General features: G+C 42.9%; 1 protein-coding gene across 1 annotated transcript in view; it reads left to right on the forward strand.

Annotated features, from left to right (window-relative positions):
• The window catches only part of nudt6 (nudix (nucleoside diphosphate linked moiety X)-type motif 6), a 127,713-nt gene that overhangs the window by 103,042 nt on the left and 3,542 nt on the right, over positions 1-21,129 (forward strand). Inside the window, exon 4 of the mRNA XM_078539914.1 lies at positions 19,005-19,059. Coding sequence (XP_078396040.1) covers positions 19,005-19,059 — 55 coding nt within the window. The remainder of the gene's footprint in view (positions 1-19,004; positions 19,060-21,129) is intronic.

Consider the following 21,129-nt stretch of genomic DNA (forward strand, 5'->3'; position numbering starts at 1 on the left):
ATCAAGCAAATAATGAGAAACTATTTCTAGTGAAAGAAGGGACCATAACCAGAGAATACAGAATTTAAGGTAACTAACTAGCAAAAGAACAAAAAATGAGATTAGGAGAATATTTTTTGTGCGGCAACTTCTTGTGAACTGGAATGCACTGCTTGAGAGAGTGGTGGAAGAAGATTCAATAATAACTTTCAAAAGGGAAATTGGACCCTTAGAATCATAGGGCTGGATTTTCAGCTTGGCGTACAGGCGCATGCCTGACACGCATGAGCATGAAATAGTGCGCAATGACGACAGGCGAGCGTCCCAATGCATTCGCACAGTTGAGCGATATTTTGGTCAGTGGGCGCACGCGGGAGCCAGCAGCACACCCACTGACAATTAAGCGGGCTGTTAAGCCCATTAATAAATAAATTAAAGTGAAATTTTCCCTGCCCATCCAGCCTTATGGTTGGCCGGCAGGCAAAAAGGCCAAGAGGCCTTTGGATTTTTGAGGAAACCTCATTTACGGGCAGGATGAGGCTTCTGATGTTAATTAAAAATAAAATAAAAATTTTTATATCTCATCTTTAACATGTCCCTGCTCATGTGACAGTCACATGAGGGGACATGTTTACCTTAATTTTAAAATCTTTACTTTTAATGTTAGAAATCTTCAGCTCCCTGAGGCAGCTCTGTGCCTTCAGAGATCTTTCACTGAGAGCACCCGCGCACATGCGCTGAGTTCCGCCCTCGCCCTCCTCCCCCCGCCAACCCAGGCAGCGCTGAGTGTTTCAGCATGCGATTCACTCTGGCTGGCCATTAATTGGCCAGCCAGCATGAAATCCCGTTCGGGGCCCAATTGCAAGCTGCTCCTGGGCCCACCCGTCACGCCTGCCCGACGAGGGGAAAATCCTCCCCTTTGAATATTACAGGAAGGAGGGAGGGCATTCAGCCCATCTTTCCTGCGCTGGCCCATCTTTCCTGTGCTGGATCTTTGAAAGAGCTATATAATCATGCAAATTAGTTCTCTTAAAGTACACGTACAATTGCCTTTTGAAAGTTCCTATGGAATTGGATTGCGCCACCTTTTCAGGTACGTGTTCTGGATCTCAACAAACTTACATGTGAAAAAATTCTTCTTATATCGCTAGAATCTTAGAATGGTTACAGCACAGAAGCAGGCCATTTGGCCTGTAGAGTCCAGGCTGGCTCTCTGCAAAAGCAGATTATCTTGTCATCCACCACCTTTACCCACAGCCCTGCAACTTTTTTTTTTCAGGTGCTTACCCAATTCTCTTTTGAAAGCCATGATTGAAACTGCCTCCACCACCCACCCAGGCAGATCCTAACCACTAGCTTTAAAAAATGTTTTTCCTCTTGTTAATTTTGGCTCTTTTGACACTCATCTTAAATCTATGTCCTCTGGTTCTTGACCCTTCCGCCAATGGGAACAATCATTTTCTATTTAGACTCCTCATGATTTTGAACACTGCCATCAAATCCCCTAACCTTCTCTTTCTCTAAGGAGGACAACCCCAGCTTCCCCAATTTATCCACTATAATTCTTTTGGCAATTATTTGATGAACTTGTTAGAGGAAATAGTTTCTCTCTACTTAGCGTATCAAACACCTCATTATTTAAAAACTCTAATAGGTCTCCCCTTAACGCTCCCTGTTCTGAGGAAAATAATCCCACTTTTCCAACTTCTCCATAAAATTGAACTCACTCATCATTGGTATCACTCTGGTAAGCCTCTTCAAGGCCTTGGCATTCTTGTTAAAGGGTACTACCCAGAATTGTATACAATATTCCAGCTGAGACCTAATGAGTAATTTGAAAAGGATTAGTTTGAATTTGTTGTTTTTGCTTTAAATACCCCTATTTACAAAGCCAAGTGTTCTATATGTTTTCTTAACCATCTTATCAACCTGCCCTGCCACCTTCAAAGATTTTTGAATATGCATCCTCAGGTCCCTCTGCTCTTGCCCACTTCCCCCCTCAAAGTAGTACTATTTAGGTTTTACAAAAATGAAATACTCCAGATGCTGGAAATCTGAAATAGGAACAGAAAATGCTGGAAATATTTAGTTGGTCAGGCAGCATCTGTGACCTTTCATCAAAACCAATTAGATTTTACCGCTTCTCCATGTTTTACCCAAAGTGCATTACTTCACACTTATCTCCGTTAACACCCATCTGTCATGAGTCTGCCCATTTCACCCAGTTTATGTCTACTATGAAATCTGTTACTATCATGCTCATTATTTATGGCATTGCCATGCTTGGTATCATCTGCAAACATTGAAATTGTACTCCCCATACCAAGGTCCAGGTCAATTATATATGACAAGAAAAGCAATGGTCCTGATACTGTTCCCTGGGAGACCCCACTTCATTCATTCTTCCAGTCAGGAAAACATCTGTTCACCACTATTCTCTGCCTCCTATCCCTTGTCCAAATACCAGCCGAGGTTTCCATCATCCCTTTTTTCTGGGATAATTCTTCAGATGTGGGCGTCACTGACAAGGCCAGCATTTATTGCCCATCCCTATTTGCCCTTGAGAAGGTGATGATGAGCTACCTTCTTCTACCCCTGCAGTCTATGTGGTGTACGTACGTCTACAGTGCTGTTAGGAGAGGAATTCCAGGACTTTGCCCCAGCAACAATGTAAGAACGGCAATATAGTTCCAAGTCAGGATGGTGAGTGACTTGCAAGTGAACTTGCAGGTGGTAGTGTTCCCATCCGTATTCTAACACCTGACTACCTAGGCCACTGTGCACTGGTGGTGGAGTGAATGTTTAAGGTGCTGGATGAAGCGCCAATCAAGCGTGCTACTTTGTCCTGGATGGTGTCAACCTTCTTGAATGTTGGTGGAGCTGCACTCATCTAGGCAAGTGAAAAATATTCTATCACACTCCTGACTTGTGCCTTGTAGATGGTGGACAGACTTTGGGGAATCAGGAGGTGAGTTACTCACTGCAGAATTCCCAGCCTCTGATCTGCTCTTGTAGTCACAATATTTATATGGCTTATCCAATTCATTTTCTGGTCAATGGTAACCCCCCCAGGATATTGATAGCGATGGTAATGTCATTGAATGTCCAGGGGAGATGGTTAGATTTTCTCTTGTTGAAGATGGTAATTGCCTGGCAATTGTGTAGCATGAATATAACTTGCCACTTATCAGCCCAAGCCTGAATATTGTCCAGGTCTTGATGCATGTGGTCCAAACATGAACAAAAGAGCTGAATTCCAAAGGCGAGTTTAGAATAATTGACCTTAATATGGATTGCTTCAATATCTGAGGAGTTGCAAATGGCCCCCTACTGTGTAATCATCAGCAAACATCCACACCCTGACCTTATGATGGTGGGAAAGTTATTGACGAAGCAGATGAAGATGATTGGGCCAGGGCAATATTCTGAGGAACTCATGCTGTGATGTCCTGGGGCTGAGGTGATTGGCCTCCAACAGCCACAACCATCTTCCTTTGTGCTAGGTATGACTCCAACCAGTGGAGAATTTTCCCCTGGTTCCCATTGACTTCAATTTTGTTCGTCTCCTTGAAGCCACAATCGGTCAAATGCTGCCTTGATGTTAAGGTCAATTATTCTAAATTCGCCTTTGGAATTCAGCTCTTTTGTTCATGTTCAGACCACAGCTGTAATGAGGTCGGGAGCTGAGTGACCCTGGCAGAACCCAAACTTAGCATCGCTGAGTAGGCTGCTGCTAAGCAAGTGCCACTTGATACCATGACAACAACAATTTAAAATCACTTCTATAGTGAGAAAAAGAGTGAGTTAATAGACATACACTACTGCCTATAAGAGCCAGATAGTGAAAGGTGGATACAGAATTCCTTACAGTAAAAAATGAGAGTAGGAAAGAGTGAGAGAATTGCAATAGATACAATTTATTCATTTTTTTCAAAATTCAACAACATAAAATACATAACACGTTGTGCAATACCCCTGTTGTTATAACATCAATTATTAAGAAACATATTCTCCAACACACCATTAACAATAGCTTAGGAGAGCTGCTCATGTGATATATTAACGGATACATAGAAGTGATTTAATTTGGCAAGGCTGCATGTATAGTTTATGACAATCTGAATCCTTATGGAACTAATGGGCAGAATTTTCTGCCTACCGGGCGGACGGGCCCGACCCAATCTGCTGCGGGCAGGGAGCTGATCCCCGCCGGAGAAGCGGGCCCCGCCGCCATTTTAAGTGGGCAGCCAATTAAGGCCCGCCCAGCGTGACCTCTGCCGGGAAGCGCTATGCGCTTCCTGTGTGGGCGGGGGGGATTCCCCAAATGCGAGAGTGCGCTCTTTCGCACATGCGCACAAAAGAGCACACATCTCCCTGAGGCTAAGTGCTGCCTCAGGGAGATTGCTGACAGTTGTGAAAACATTAAAAATAGAAAAGAAAAATCCTTAACATGTCCCCCTCATGTGACAATGTCACATGAAATGGGACATGTTCATAAATTTCACTAAAACTTTATTAAACTTTTAAAATCCCTACATGAAACCTCATGCCACCGGTGGATGAGGTTTCATGTTTTTTCTATTGCCCGCCGGGGCTCCTGGCCTGCCCGCCAGCCTTAAGGTTGGATGGGCAGGTCCTTTAATTGTTTTAATGATCCTGTCAATGGCCTCATTTGGCCATTTACAGGTTGACGGGTGCATAGCTGATTTGGCTGTGCCCCCGCCTTCCTGAAGATTTAAATGGGGCGGGATGACGTCGGGGGGAACTCCCGACGTCATCCCGCGTCATTTTGCGTGTCGGCGAGCAGGCCCCGCCCCCTGCTCGCCGACGGCAAAATTCAGCCCTATGTCTTGTCATCACATCCAGCTACCAATTATTGGCTATTACAAAACCCTTAATTTTCTATTATTTTACTACTCAGTGGGTTCAGGTGCATCTTGTTTGCCAGTCATATACCTCTCCGTAAAACTGGTGATTAACCCCCTTTTCCCATTTCCCATAACCTTGCAAATCTTCCCCTCCAAGGTTTTAATTTTAGTGCTTCCAAATTTTAGTGATTTGAGGAGTTGGGTTGCAAACAAAGATTGATCAAGAGAACTGTAAATGAACAATGACAGTGAGTTTGGAGACAAACCAAGAGTTACTAGGCTGGGAGACTATATAGGTCAGTAAGCACAGAAGTGATGTATGTACCAGATTTGGTGCACATTAGGATGACTTCAAGTAGTGTAGTGGAGTGTAGAAAATGGGAGGTAGGCCAAGCGTGTGGAATAGTCAAGTCTAGAGGTAACAAAAGCATAGATGAGGATTTGAGCAGATGATGAGCTGAGGCAAGGGTGGCGTCGGATGATGTTTCAGAGATTGGAGGTAGACAGCCTTAGAAATGGTGCAGACAGGTGGCCAAAAGCATATTTCGCATTCAGATATGACATCAGGATGTTAAGTCTGGTTCAGCCTCAGACAGTTGCCTTGAAAAAGGATGGAGTTTGTGACAGGGATCAAAGACAATTAACAAAAACTTTTATTTATGTCGTGCCCTTAACGTAATAGAACACTCAACGGCACTTCACAGGAGCATCATGAAACAAAGTATGACACAGATTGACAAAAAAAAGATTTTAGGTCAGATGACTAAAAGCTTGGTCAAAGAAGTAGGTTTTAAGGAGTGTCTTAAAGGAGGAAAGCGCGTTGGAGAAGTGGAGAGATGTTGGGAGGGAATTCCAGAGCTTGGGGCCTAGACAACTGAAGATGAGGTCACCAATGGTGGAGCACTTAAAATCAAGAATATTCAGGAGGTCAGAATTAGAGGAGCACAGATATCTTGAAGGGTTCTGAGGCTGGAGGAGATTAGAGAGATAGGGAGGGGCAGAGCCATGGAGGGATTTGAAATCAAGGATGAGAATTTAAAAATCAAGACGTGCTTGACCGGGACCCAATGTAGGTGAGCAAGCACAGAGGTAATAGGTGAAAGGGACTTGGTGCGAGTTAAGAAACAGGCAACAGAGTTTCGAATGAGCTCAAGTTTACCAAGGGTGGAATGTGGAAGACCTGCCAAGTGAGCATTGGAACAATCAAGTCATGGATGAGGGATTCAGTAGCAGATGAGCTGAAACATGGGTGAAGTCAGGTGATATTATGATGCTCTTAGTGATAGCCTGAATATGTGGTTGGAAGCTCCACTTGGAGTGAAATATAATACCGAGGTTACAAATAGACTGGTTTAGACTCAGACTGTTGCCAGGAAGAGGGATGGAGTCGGTAGTTAGGGAACAGAGTTTGGAGCAGGGACCAAAACAATAGCTTAAGTCTTCCCATTACTTAATTGGAGGAAGTTTCTGCACATCCAGTACTGGATGTTGGACAGGCAGTCTGATGATTTAGCAACAGTATGGAGGAGCCGAGAGAGGTGCTGTTGAGGTAGAGCTGGATGTTGTCAACATATATGTGAAAATGAATGCTGTACTTTTGGATAATGCTCCTGAGTGTCATGAAGCTATTAATGTATATAATATTATTGGAAAATATTTTTCTTTTAAAATAGAGGTTTAGTCTGCGGGTGTGTCTTAATTAGATTAAAGCCAGCTAGTCTGGGTGTTCTGATGTGTACTAGTTTTGATATGTGAGAGCAATAGCGTGCAATTGCATTTTTTGAATAGAGCATTCAAGAAGTTGGGTGAAAACTACCACCTTGCTAGCAGATACCAAGTAATATGTTTATATTACTAATAAAATTGGTACTATGAAAGGGGTTTCATTGTTGAAAGGTGGAGTTCAAAGAGGCTGGTGTTACAATGAGAATTTACATTCAATGAGCGGTGCTAGGTATAACTTCAGCAGTTTTGTATGTGCAAGGCAGAGGCAATGTGAGATATAAAGCAGCTGTAAGCCTCCAACTGTCTCCACAGGAACCAAAGTGAAAAGAACCTACTTTTGAATTCGTACGGTGAAAATGCTTTGCCTGGTATCTGGGAAAATATATGGGTTGCTGTTGCCTTAATGGAGATTAGTTTGGGAATTTGTTAAAAGTTAGGATAGTAGTAATTTGTAGCCATGTGCATATATATTTTAACCTGTGTAAATTAATAAAATGTTTCATCTAGTTTAATGTAAAACCTCAAGAACTGGTGGGATGATTCCTGAATTTAGAGTTGCATCTCAAACATAACATTTGAAGTTATAGGTTTTGACAGTTGTTTAAAGTTTCCCCTCTAGGATTTTGTTAAATAATTCAGCTGTACCAACTGCACGGTCATAACACTGAGGAGAGAATGTAAATGAAAAATAGGAGGGAGCAAAGGACAGATCCTTGGGGGACATCAGAGGTAATGGCACAGAAGTAGGAAGAGGAGCCATTGCAAAGATTCTCTGGCTACTATTGTAGATAATGGAATCAGGTGAGATCAGTTCCACTCAACTGTATAATAGTGGAGAAGTGTTGAAGGATGTTGTGATTAACTGTGTCAAAGGTTGCAGACAGATCAAGGAAGGATAGTTTGCCTTAGTCACAGCCACATAAGATGTCATGAGTGACTTTGATAAGAACCATTTCAGTACTGTGGCAGGAGCAGAAACCTGTTTGGAGGGATTCAAGCATGGAGTTCTGGAAAAGATGGGCACGGATTTGGGAGGCATTTGGACAATTCAGCCAAATGCTACTAGCGCTTGAGGAATTATATCCACCCAGGTGTCACTAGCTTCAGAGAGAAACATAAGAAAAATATCTAAGAATTAATACGTTTATTGAATCAATTTTCACCCAACCAGCAATCAACAAAGCCAATAGAATTCGGAACTTTAAAGTCAGATAAGAAGAATACAATCATATCATATAAAACTCTGGTCAGTCCAAACTTTGACTCATATGTTCATTTTTGTCCAGTACTGAGGCATTACTGGAAGCCACACAAAGAAAAGGCACAAGGCTGCTCTGCAGCCTTAGGCATCTCAGTTAGGACAAAAGATAGGAGAAACTTCAGCCCTGAAAGGAGATTGATCTTGTAGAGGTGTACAAGATTATGAACAGTATTGGAAAGTTAAATCCAAAATGTTGCTTTAAATTAGATTGCAAAGATAGAACAAGATATCACAGGTCAAAATAACAAATGGCAAATATGTACTGGTAACAGCAAGTTCTCTTTAAATAGAACGGTCAACACATGGGGAGGAATTGTCCCAGATTTGCACTGAATGCAGTAGTGGGCAAGAAAACCACCTTTTACCCGCCAGCCACAATGGTGGCTTCTCACACTATATTGACCCACTCCCGCCACATTAATTATGCATCCCTGGGAAACACGCCGTTTCCATGGCGTGTAGGCTGTCATTCGCCCACCACGCCATCACCTTGCTGCTTCTTCACGCTAGGTGCCATATTTAAAGTGCAGCCACGTGCACACCTCTCAATGCTTCCAGCCCAAAACTGCTGCAAGGAAGACTTGGCCCCAAAAGGCAAGAAGACTGCAGCCCCCAGGTTTAATGACGCATCCCTCGAGCGCCTTTTGGATGCAGTGGAAGCCCACCATGATGTCCTCCACCCCGCTATGGCTGCAAGATAGGCAGCAACATCACGAATCCGGCTTGGGAGGGGGTGGCAGCAGTGGCTAGTGCCAATGCCTTAGAAAAGAGGAGAGCCACCCAGTGCCGAAAAATGATGAATGATCTCCTCCGTTCCACCAGGGTAAGTCACTCTTCTCATCACTCTCAACTCACACACTCACAAACCCATCATACATTCACAGGGATCGCACACCTCAAGGTACAACACCACTAAATCTCACATCAGGCTTACACCCTCTGGAGCTTGTGTCCTCATCCTGTCCATGGCTCCGCTCACCATACAAACATTCCATGTAGTGCCATGAGTCATGCTCACATTCTCTCCATCTGTTTTAATGCAGGAGAAGCCTGCTCACATCAGAAGGAAGAGGTCCCAGACCGGGGTGGAGTGGCCCACATTATACCCCTCCCTTACTTTGAGGAGTACGCCATTGCGCTGACTGGTGAGGATGTGAACCGTGCCTGCGGCGACTGTGAGGTCAGCGGCGTACACCTATCTGAGGATTCAGCACCACATGATCCCTCTCTCGATGCAAATGTGAGTGCTCTGTCTCCTGCTTTTGACTGTGCTGACATGCACTAATTATCTCTACTTTGGTTCGCAGGAAGCTCTGCCAAGCGACTGGTGCCCTCAGCGAGCCAGTCCCTCAGCTCCATCCAGGTCTGCACCTCCAGCCAAGAGGAAACCTCCTCCATTGAAGAGCTGGAAATAAGCAGCCTGGAAGACCCGTCACAGCACTTACCTACACCCTCCACCAGCGCAGAGACATAAATCTCAATTGCACCTAAATCCAGAGCAGGCTCCGGTTCACACTTTGTTGGTCACTGCACGGACACATATCTGCAGCAGGAGGAGGCAAGTTCTACTGAGCTCCCGGCATTCGGAGGACTGCTAGTGAAGAGGCATTTGTGAGGTCCAAGTCGGTTGATGAGCCTCTGGATTTGGCCTTCCAACTCATCGTGGAGAGTCAGCAGAATGCGGTGGAACATCACGCAGATCTCTTGGAAGCCCTCAACAGAGTGGCACACGAGTCAGAGGAGTGCGTCCGCCTGCTCTTGGATGAAGTGGTGCACATGCGTTTGGAGCTCTCCGTGGGGAGGATGGTGGATGCCATTGAGGCCCTGGTCCAGCGGAACGCAGAGATGCTGCAAACCTGCAATTCATCACGGGTGAGTTCCTGCAGTGGCAACGCAAGAGGGAAACAAGGCACCTCAACATCCCTCCAGGTGCTCCTTCCCCTCAAGGAGTCATCCCTTTCCTTCCCGAAAATCCCACCCCTATCCATATTAATCTCCCTGACTTCCTCCTTCCCACCCCCAGGGTCCATGCCTGCCACCAAGTCCCCAACCACTGACAGAGGATGAGGTTGAGGGACTCACAGGCAAAGGGGACTCGGAGGGAGAGGACAGCTTCTGAGATTCCTGAGTGGATGACCCAGAGGTGTCCAGCAAGGGCTGAGCTGGTAGGTGATGATGGGAGGAGGTAAGTGATACTTGGGGGGGCGGTCATCAGTGATGGGTGAAACGAAATGGGTGACTGGGGGAGGGGAAAGGACAGGGGAGCACACAAAAAATGTTAGTCACACTATGCTAGCTAAATCGAAAGTGAAACGAGAACCATGGTGGGCAAGAGGAGGTGCTGCATGGAAATGTGATCAATGGGTGGGTGGAGATACCAGGTCAGCTCAGATGAAAGCGAACCTCAGCAGGCAGCATTGAAATTGCAGGATATTGAAATATGTTGCGGGAAGGATCCACTTGTGTGGGAGAGTGCTTGCACGAGGCTCTGAAAGGCCCTCTCACACACACACTTCTCCTTCCAGAAACACTCATGCTGGCTACTTGCAACTGAACTGCTAGAATAATGTGTAATAGTGTCTTTCATCTTAGCTGACAGGCTTTGTGAGTCCACCCCCTGCATCCCCTTCCCAGCCCCCGCTAGCAGTTCAGCTGCACGCAGCCGGCACATGAGTGATTCTGGAGAGAGAAATGTGTGTGTGACAGGGCCCTTCAGAGCCTCGTGCAAGCCCTTATAATGATATGCAGATGTATTACAATGAGGCTTCCGACATCCGAAGGTGGAAAACATGGCCCGCCATTGGTGGGCAGAGCGGACAATCGCAAACTGGTTTTACAACATTGTGAAACCAATTTTTGGCCTTCTTGACATATTGTCCACTCACACCACCGAACACACCTGACGCCAGCGGGCACAGAAAATTCCACCCAAGGAATCAATTTTCAAATGGAGCAGTGGAACATATGGCCTACAATTTGCTGTGGTAGAGCAATAAATGACATCTGCTGTTGGACTCACCCTTGCCCATTTAATGTCGCTGAGACTGCATGGAGAGCTGCTGGAAACGAGAGATGGAAATGACACTTTACAGGGCATCTGGAATCTGAATGAACAGGGAAAGCAACTGTATCTCCTTAACCAATCAGATTGAAGGATTGTGAAATTAATAATTCATGGACTGAGTAGAAAGTGTAAGTTAGAATGGTGAAGTCAATAACAAATCAGGTACAGAAAGAGAAATAAAGAGTGGAAAGAAAAATTGAATTGAGAGAAAAAGTATAGTGTTTAAAAAAATTTGCAATTTTTAAAAAAAAATCACTAACAATTGAAACTTGAAAGAATGAAACCCCACATTTGTAATAGTTAATTTTCTGTGCCAGAGAGGGTGTTTGGAAGTAAATAACAATTAACATGTTGTTTGAAGGGAAATCTTGAAACAACTTGACTTAACTTTCTGTAGTGAGATTACTTCATAGCTACCACACAAATACAGCAACATCACATCATTCGATGTATCTGAATGGTGAGCAAGCCAGTGAGATGCCATTTTGGCAAAGTTAAATTTGCAATGACACATCTCTGACATTTACTTTTCAACTTACAGGATTAATCACACCTCTGCCGTTGCCTGAAGTTGCCATGGCATTTGTACATAAATAACATTGACTCCTATTAGCCTCGCTGTTATTTTGATGACAAATTTGGGCAATAGTGTATAAGAATGGGGCTGCACAAGACACCCAACTACCACTTGACTTACCATGCAACCAAAGTAAGGTCAGTTGGCTATAAAGTGGCAAGATTAGAGAGAAATTCGATGTCATTCCTTCAATTAGCTGAGCCAGAGAGGGAATCTTTTGTTGTTACCAATAATAAAACATCTGTGGTGTCAAGGGGAGGGCGTTGATGGCAAGAAGGAGGGATGGGGTGTCAGAAGCAAGGGTGGGGGTAGCTTTCTGATGGGTCAAGCTTTGGGAAGGGCTGCTATTAAGCACTGAATGCCTGTGAATGAGGGACCCCCCTGTCACCCCCCCTCCCCCCACCTGCCCAAAAGGCCTGTGGCAAACCTGACAGGTTTTGGGCAGCCTCCCTAGATGGTGAACTTATATTTTATTCATTCAGTGGATGTGGGCTTCGCTAGCTAGGCTAGCATTTATCAGCCATTCCTAATTGCCCTTGAGGAGGTGGTGGTGAGCTGCATTTTTGAACCACCGCAGTCCATGTGGTTTAGGTACTGACACAGTGCTGTTAGGGAGGGAGTTCCAGGATTTTGACCCAGCGACAGTGAAGGAACTGAGATGTATTTCTGAGTCAGGATGGTGAGTGGCTTGTAGGGGAACTTTCAGGTGGTGGCGTTCCCATGTATCTACTACCCTTGTCGTTCTATATGGTAGTGGTCGTGGGTTTGGAAGGTGCTGTCATAACATAAGAAATAGGACCAGGAGTAGGCCATTCAGCCCTTCAAGCTTGCCCCGCCATTCAATAAGATCATGGCCACCCCATCAACAGCCACCCCACCTCCAAACTCACCGTCCATTGAGTCACAAGAAGTGATATGGGGTTGGGGGGTTGGTTATGGAGCCTACAAGGGCAGGAAACATGGCATTCAAGATGACACAATTAGACAGGATGGTAAATTTTAATTTCCTGATGGCAGGTTCAGATGCAGAGATAAAGTCAGTTGCGTGTTTGTGGCGTGTCATGATTACACTAGCTTGCGGTGGGTTCATACTTGTAATAAACTTGTATGTCATGAATACCCATTAACCTGAAATAGTTTTCAATAAAGTCCTACCGTCAGGATAAAATCAGCAGCGCACGAGAATCTCATGGCATCCGGTTCACAATTGTTTAAAGGTGGCATGCACCAGTCGACTTTGTGCAGTTGTGACTAATGTTAGCAGTTCTCTGTGTTGAATTCTGTGGTAGAAGGCGGTGGTAGTTGAAAGGCTGGTGCTCAGGTGCAGGGAGGTGCGGTGGACAGAGGACCATGTGTTTGTCCTGTTAGGGTCGAGTGGGGGGGGATGGGAATGGGTGGGTCAAGGCAGGGATTGAAAGATGGATGAAGGACTTAAAGAGCAGGGTTACTGCTATCAAAGGTGGGTATAGAGGGTCGAATTGAGGATGCTGGGTGGTGGAGGAAACAATCACAGTCAAAGGGGGAAGTTGTACTCAGTATAGGGGCAGGTCTAGAGTCAGGATCAGGTATTGGAATGTCTCATGGGGTGGGACATGGGGGCGAGCAAAAGCCTGGAGGAGGATAACAGGGAGGGTTCAGGGTCAGAGTGGGTATTAGGATGATCACAGGTGTAGGCACAGAGGGGAGAGTTGGCATGTTCAGGGAAATGGTAATAGGTCCAGAGTAATGGGAGGAGGTTCAAGGATAAGAGAGGGGAGAGGAAAGGTTATGTTGGGTGGGTCAAAGGTGATGGGGGCAAGCGTGAGGGTGACAGGAGGGTAGAAGGTACAGGGGGTTTGGAATGAAACACGCACCATAATTTAAATTATTTTCTGAATATAAGATCGATTGAAGTGAGAGGAAGGTTTTTTTGGGTGGAGTTAATGTTGCATACAACTGGCTGATTAAAGGGACTCCCTAATAATTAGTTAAATGGATGAGCATGCTCTCACATCTATGTCTGCCCTCTTCACACAGTGCAATTACTGCAATAACAATGGTCTCATTCACCCAATTTTCCTGCAAGCTCAGGAGCAAGAGGAGAGCTCTTGCTGTCCAACAACAGAGGTCGCAAGTCCAATAGCAGGCAACATGAGTGTGGGAGGCTGCTCCAGATGCAGACATCCAGGGAAGGCATTGGCGAAGGCAGGCATTGGCATATAAACACACCAAGAGGACAAGAACAAACTACCTCCCAGATTTTCCTCAGGGGTATGGCCCCTGGGAATTGGGTGGCTATATCCATAATGGTTAGGAGGTAGTGATAACCCACCCTAGTTTTTGGTAAGGGTCCTATCCCATCTACCAGAACTCTGCTAAAGGGTTCATCAAATGCAAGTATGGGGATTAGTGGGGTGGGGTTAATTGCAGGTTGTGGTTTCCCAACAACCTGATAGATATGGCAAGTTCTGCAAAACTCAACTACATCTTTTAAGGGCGGGACCAATAAAGATGCTGGCTTATCCATGTCTGGGTCTTCCAGATACCCAAATGCCCAGCCATGGGAATTTCATGGGCATTCCTAAAGATTTCCCTACCATACCCAGGAGGAACTATAATTTGATGGACCATTGTCCACTCCTCCTCTGCAGGTCATCAAGGTAATCTCCAATTCCTCATCACAAACCCATTTTTTAAGTAATAGCACTCAAGGACTCCTCCTTTTACCTCAGAATAAGTGGTCTGTGCTATTCTTTTTAAATCTGGGTCTGCTTGTTGAACCTCAGTCAAAGAGGATCTGCTGAATACCACCTCCTGTTCATTTAAATCTCCAAAGAAAGTTTCGGACAGCCAGACCACTGAGTCATCTGTTGAAAGTGCTGGCTCACCTCCCTCTAGTGCAGCCTGCTTGGTCATGGAGTCGGTTGCCATAAAGTCAGGGAAGATACCAGGGCCTTCTTTCTGCAGACACTCACCAACCTCATTTGGATTATCTAAGAATAGAGGATGCCACCACTCCCCACTCCCCGCTCCCCCCACTCGCCCCGCTAAATCATCACACAGGAGCAAGTATACTCTATCCACAGACAGATCTGGGACAAGCCCTACTGTAACAAGTCCAAAAACGAGGTCACGCTCTAGGTGGACCCGATATAGGGGTATAGGCATGTACCCGCCTTCCAACATCTTTTACTAGAACCTTTTCATTCACCACACTCTCTGGTTATGCCTTCATTCAGCATGTGATTGGGTGGCCCCCGAATCCCTGAGCAGGATAAAGCCTCATTAGAGAGGTTTGAGGATACCTTTCCTTAAACATAAAATCTTGATACCCCTCAGGGACTTTGTCTGATTCTACCACACCCATGGTGGTATTCCAGGAGGGATCAATCACTCTGGTTAGGACCACAGACTTGTCCACTGTGCCACCTGTCAAGGCACCCTTATCTAGACTGGCCTTGTAAAACACAATAAAACCCACTGGTTTCTCCTTCAGCCTCCAGCAGTCGGCTTTAATGTGCCTTGCTTCACTGCAGTGAAAACACAGGCTTTCAGGAATTATTCCTGCCCTCTGCAGCTTCCTTCTTGACCTGAGGGGGGCTCTCCCTGTGTTCTCATTTTTATTCTCTCTTTCACTATTACCCCATCTCCTATCATTCTTTCAGTTTCTGTCCTTGACGTCTGTCGTGGGGAAGTTATTAGAATCAATCATTAAGGAGGTTATAGCTGGGCACTTAGAAGAGCTCAAGTGAATAGGGAAGAATCAGCATTGTTTTGTGATTTAAAAAATCATGTTTAACCAATGTATTGGAATTTTTTGAAGGAGTAACATGCATAGTGGATAAAGGGGAGCCTGTAGACCTACTGTATTTGGATTTTGAGAAGGCATTTGATAAAGTGCCACATCAAAGTTTTTTACAGAAAATAAAAGCGTATGGTGTAGGGGGTAACATATTAGCATGGATAGAAGATTGGCTGGCTGGCAGAAAGCAGAGAGTATGCATAAATGGGTCTTTTTCGGATTGGCAGGATGTGACGAGTGGAGTCCCACAGGGGTAAATACTGGGGCCTCAACTTTTTACAATTTACATCACTTAGATGAGGTGAGTGAAGACATGGTAGCTAAATTTGCAGATGACACAAAGATAGGTAAGAAAGTATGTTGTGAAGAGGACATGAGGTTGCAGCAGATGGATATAGATAGGTTGAGTGAGTGGGCAAAGATCTAACAAATGGAGTTTAATGTGGGAAAATGTGAAGTTGTTCATTTTGGCAGAAAGAACAAAAAAGCAGAGTATTACTTAGATAGAGAACGGCTGCATAATTCTCAGGTGCAGAGGGATCTAGGTGTTCTAGTACATGAGTCACAAAAAGTTAATATTCAGGTACAACAGGTAATTAAGGCGGCTAATGGAATACTATCCTTTATTACGAGAGGGATTGAACATAGAAGTAGGGATGTTATGCTTCAGTTATACACGACATTGGTGAGACCACATCTCGAATAGTGCGCGCAGTTTTGGTCTCCTTATTTAAGGAAGCATGTAAATACATCGGAAGTGGTTCAGAGGAGGTTTACTCGATTGATACCTGGAATGAGTGGGTTGTCTTATGAGGAAAGGTTGGACAGGCTGGGCTTGTTTCCACTGGAATTTAGAAGAATGAGGGATGATTTGATTGAAGTATACAAGACCCCGAATGGCTTTGACAAGGTGGACGTCGAAGGGATGTTTCAAAGGTTATCGGGGTTAGATGGGAATATGGAATTGAAACACAACATGATCAGCCATGATCTTATTGAATGGCAGAGTACGCTCGAGGGGCCGCATGGTGTACTCCTGTTCCTAGTTCTTATGTTCCTGGACCTCTGGAGATTACTAGGGAATGGTTTTTCTTGATTAAAGGGTTTGGCAGTATGCTTATAAGCATCTGCCATTATAGCAGTATCCCCCACCCTTATGACCGCTGCTACTCAATATGGGATTGAATATTCATCAGGATATTGTTTTTAAAATCTTCTAATAGAATTGTCTCCAATAAGTTCTCATAAGACAGATCTAATTTTAAGAGATCTCAGCCAATGATCAAAAGCCACATGTTTTCTTTCTCAATTTCAATGTAGATCTGGACAGGCTTTTTTCAGGTATTTCTGAATTTTTGGCAGTATGCCTCAGGTACTAACCCATTCACCAAGTATCCACACAGAACAAATGAGCCCTATAGTAATAGTATGTACAGAACAAATGAGCCCTATAGTAACAATGACGTGTGTAAATCTTACAAAACAGCTATTGTAACTTTAAAAATGTCAATAGCAGAAACTTGACCCTTCTTTATCTTATGTAAATAAACATTGAGCCGTTGACAATATAGATCTAAGAAGGGCTGTCAACCAAGCAATTATTTCCTTTGTGTGCACTTGTTCAAGCAAACTGATGGAAGTCTGGGCTCTCAGGCAAGCCTCATTATGTATCACTACCTCATCCACCTTTTAACCAGCCCACCTCGCACTCGGCAGCCTGTGGCTATCTCCAAACTGTTTTCAGGTGTTGTGGGCCTGACTGCAGCACACACCTGCACCCCCTGGAATGAAAATTGCACCAAAGTTGCTTTTTCCTGAGGCAGGCATGCCGAGCCAGGAAATTTCCCCGAATCCCACTACCCGACCCCACCCCACCCCCTCCCCAGCATGAAAATCCAGCCCATTTACCACATCACAAGCATTTACATCCACCATAAAAATTCATATCTCACATTGCGGAATAAGGCAAAATGGCGTCTGTTTGAACTCCGCATGGAGTTCAAATGACCCAGCTAAGTTCAGGTTTCCTTTATGTGCGAGTCATGTCCTGCCCCCAATCCCACGACCACCACCCCCCTCCCCACCCCGCGCCCCCATGAAACAGGATGCGTCGGAAATGGGGGCAGAACTTCCAGATCCAGGTCCCACCTACCATTTTTAAAGGTCCCCAGAGTCTCCACGAAAATCTAGGCCTGTGTTTTCGGATGATGCCACCAAAAGCAGTATGTCGTTCAGAAATAGGAGGGGGTGAATCTTTGTTATTTTTGAGTGTGAGGAGTTAGTGAAGTAACTGCTTATTGTAAATTTGTTCATATTTAATGCTGTTCATTTACCTGTAAAGAAATCCATGTAGTAGAGTCTACTTTCCTGCGTGTTAAAGTCTAGAAGACCACATTGCAACAGGTGATGTACTCACGATAATATATTTGAGCCAGCTAGAATTCAGTAATGTAGATTTTCAGCTTGAGCCTCAGTTCCCACTCCATTTGCCTATCTATTGCGCAGGCTAAGGCATACTCAGGTGGGTGAAGGATAAGCTGATCTGCCTATAGGAGTAAGCCCATGGAGACTACAAATATGCAAAAACATCATAACCCCTATAAAAATGAATGAGGTTGATAATAGATTGTTGGTTATGTTGTTAAAGATACAGAGGTGATGGACATTATATGTGCTCTCAGTCCTTAATCAAACAAAAAGTCAGCTGGGATGCCGGGTTGATAGTTAGGAGGCAGAGATCTTTAATGCTGAACTTTGAATAAACCTACTCTCAAAGAAAAGATCTGTGTCGTGTTTCATAGTCACCATCTGGCTGGTATCCATTTAACATGGGGCAGCTCCTGATACAGGCGGGTGCTCCCCAGAATGGCTGTGAAGCAAGTAAAAACGTTTTGATGATGGACCACCATTGACTGGTACCTTGAACAAAATGTATTCCAATTAACTTTCCTTCCTCTTCATACTCATCACTGCAGATCATTTAAAATCACGTTGCATCATTTCCAACCGGTGGCCATAAATGATTGGATAAATGGCAAAAATGTGTAAATATTTAATTATATTACTGCTTTTGTTGGGGAGGCTTTATACAAATGTTTACAATTCACAGTTATCTTGAACAGTTATCTTGTTTTAATATTTTCATTGGATAAACATTGAAATACAAAATATTTTAATCTATTTAAACAGACCAGATAATACAGGACAAACTTTTAAACCAGTGCAGTACAGGACAGTACTACATAATACAAACTTCCATTTCTTGAGTACATCAAACAGGATTCAAATACATCAACACACTTCAAAAAGGCCACTACTGAAAGTTATAATATAATAATGCATCACTATTAATGCAACCTTGCTGCAGCCTGTACAAGTTTTCTAAACATAGCAGCTTGATATTTTTTTCAAATCAACTCCTCTATTCTCCCTATTCATTTAAGAACTAGCAGCATTTTCATTTTTTTTTAAAAAAAGGAAAAGGCTTCCTTTTTTTAAATCTCAGCACATCTATTCCATTTGTTCCTACAGCATCAGTAGAATGAATCAATTTCATCATTTCACATACTTTTAAAAAATGGATGCCACAAAGGCCCAACTGTAGCTGCTTTAATTAATTTAAATCAACAGAAAGCATCATAAAAGCTGTCTTTGTTTTTAAACTTTATTTTAAAATGTAGTGAGTAATATTGTAATCACATTTATAACAGTTTACTTTTAGTGACTTGCACTTTTATTTCTTTCAAAAGACACTAAATGCTTGGAAGTTTCCAGGAGGCCTCTCTGATCTAGGTGAAGATATTGGTAAGTACATATAAATAAAGCAGCTTTTAATGTGTTAAGCCAACAACTGTAATAATACCATCCCACTGTCCTCCTGTACTTTAAACATTTAAGAGCAAGAACAAATATTCTCAAATATATTTTCATTTCCATTTTGAATAATTTTGCGTTGCTTTGGAATTTACTTTGACTTTGGTATTCGAACTTTGCTTGTAGATTTAACAATTCCACAGTAAAAAAGAGATATGGTTTTAAAACAGTGTGTTTAAATTCTTAAGTTAGAAAAGGAACTTGATTCTTTATTTACTAAAACTAAATTATTTAAACAAACATGAAAAATGTCAGGATAGTGCTAAAGACAGAATCAGTTTAAGACTCTGTATCTCATAATCCTGGTTAGTTGAATGCTATATTTTGGAAAAAAAAAGCAGATTTTGCTCAAACAAATCATTTGATGTTTGGAGGCACTCTGAAGGGTACAAGTCCAAGTCCCCACTGTTGGCAAAGTATTCCAGTGGAAAAATGTTTATCACTAGGTTAAATGTGTCAATTTTAAATCAATTTTTAAATAGCTTTTATAAAATGGTTTTATAATTTGAATTTATCAGTATGAGAAAACTTACTAGTGGGTGTCCATACATACATTTGAAATTAAAATTGACCATTCCATTATAGGATGACTCAAAAACAATAAAATGTGTGTTTACATTTGCATATCTTTCCATTTCTGTTTGTTTGCTCTTGGCCATAATGTAATGGATTTTCTGTAGCATTTTCCCCTTTGCACGAAACTATTGTCAGTTTGAAAATACTTGTGTTTGAAGCATAATAAGGTTAAAATGTTACATTAACTGAAATGAAAGCTGTTGAGAAATTTCAGAAGTTAAAAGTTGTACAAAAAAAGAGAACCATTATTCTCAATTCCAACTGAATGGTGTAAAGGAGTCCTCTATCAGTATCTTTTTGCATGAAGAATGTTTGGATAATTCTGAAATTTGTTCACCAACAGCCTAATTATTCTAGCTGTGCTGCTTCTTTTATGCCTGGAAATGCTTTTAAACAATTTGGGCATAAAAGCTCAGTGTGTACGCTATATCATCATCAAGCTAAACCTGTTTTACAGATTTACGTCTGTTATGTTAAAATAAATATTCACATTGGCAAGGGATTTACAATGATACTGTTCAGCAGAGGCCAGTATGCTGTTGCTAGTGGGGATCTATTAAGTTCTTTTGAGTTCAGCTGGGACTTTATTGTGCTGAGACAATAAAGTTCTGAACTTGTATAAAATTCTTTGCAAAAATAGTTTTTGTTTCGTAAAGGGTTGGCTTAACCAAATCTGTCCCCTGTGAAGTAACTATTAAGAGGGCAGGAAACATAAGTGCAGTGCACTTCAAGATGTACTATAAAAATTAAACAGAATAGCAGAGATTATTGCTGATCTGTTGAAAATGAAAAACCAATGTGTTTTTAAAAAAGGAACATGAAGGGATGATCAAATAGAATAAAATATAATTGACAAAAATATCGCTCTCTCCTGTTGGAATAATATTTACTTGCCTTTGTATGTCTTCACAGCAACTGGTTTTGATTGACAACCTTAAGTTAAAACAATTTTTTTGGTGCCTTAATTATGTGCAATTAGTGTATTAATCAATTATATTCCAAAATAAATTTGCCTTTCCCTTTATTGTCAGTAACTCAGGTTAAACAGCTGCTTAATCTTTTTCGCTGGGTTTAAAGTAAGCTTCCATTTCCCAAAACATGCATCTGGACAAAATTAGCTTTCCTATGTTTAAATTACAGTATTGTATTAAAATGTTAATATGACATACAGTGAATCAGGGAGTGACACTGTATACAGAATAAGCGACAGAATGCCCATTGGCCACATGTCTCAGCTATTACCAGATTTGACACAAGTGCTTTACTTTGTGTAATCTGCCACCCCCAATGTGCATTTGCTATACTAATTTAATTTGAAAACAGATAAACTTGGTTCCCTGCTATTCTCTGCAGATGGAACGGTATGATTCAGCAAGCGGCTATAGGCAACCTCATGGGTAATGCCCCACATAGGCAAACAGAAAA

This window comes from Cetorhinus maximus, chromosome 1 (assembly GCF_964194155.1).
Source record: "Cetorhinus maximus chromosome 1, sCetMax3.hap1.1, whole genome shotgun sequence".
Taxonomy (NCBI): Eukaryota; Metazoa; Chordata; class Chondrichthyes; order Lamniformes; family Cetorhinidae; genus Cetorhinus; species Cetorhinus maximus.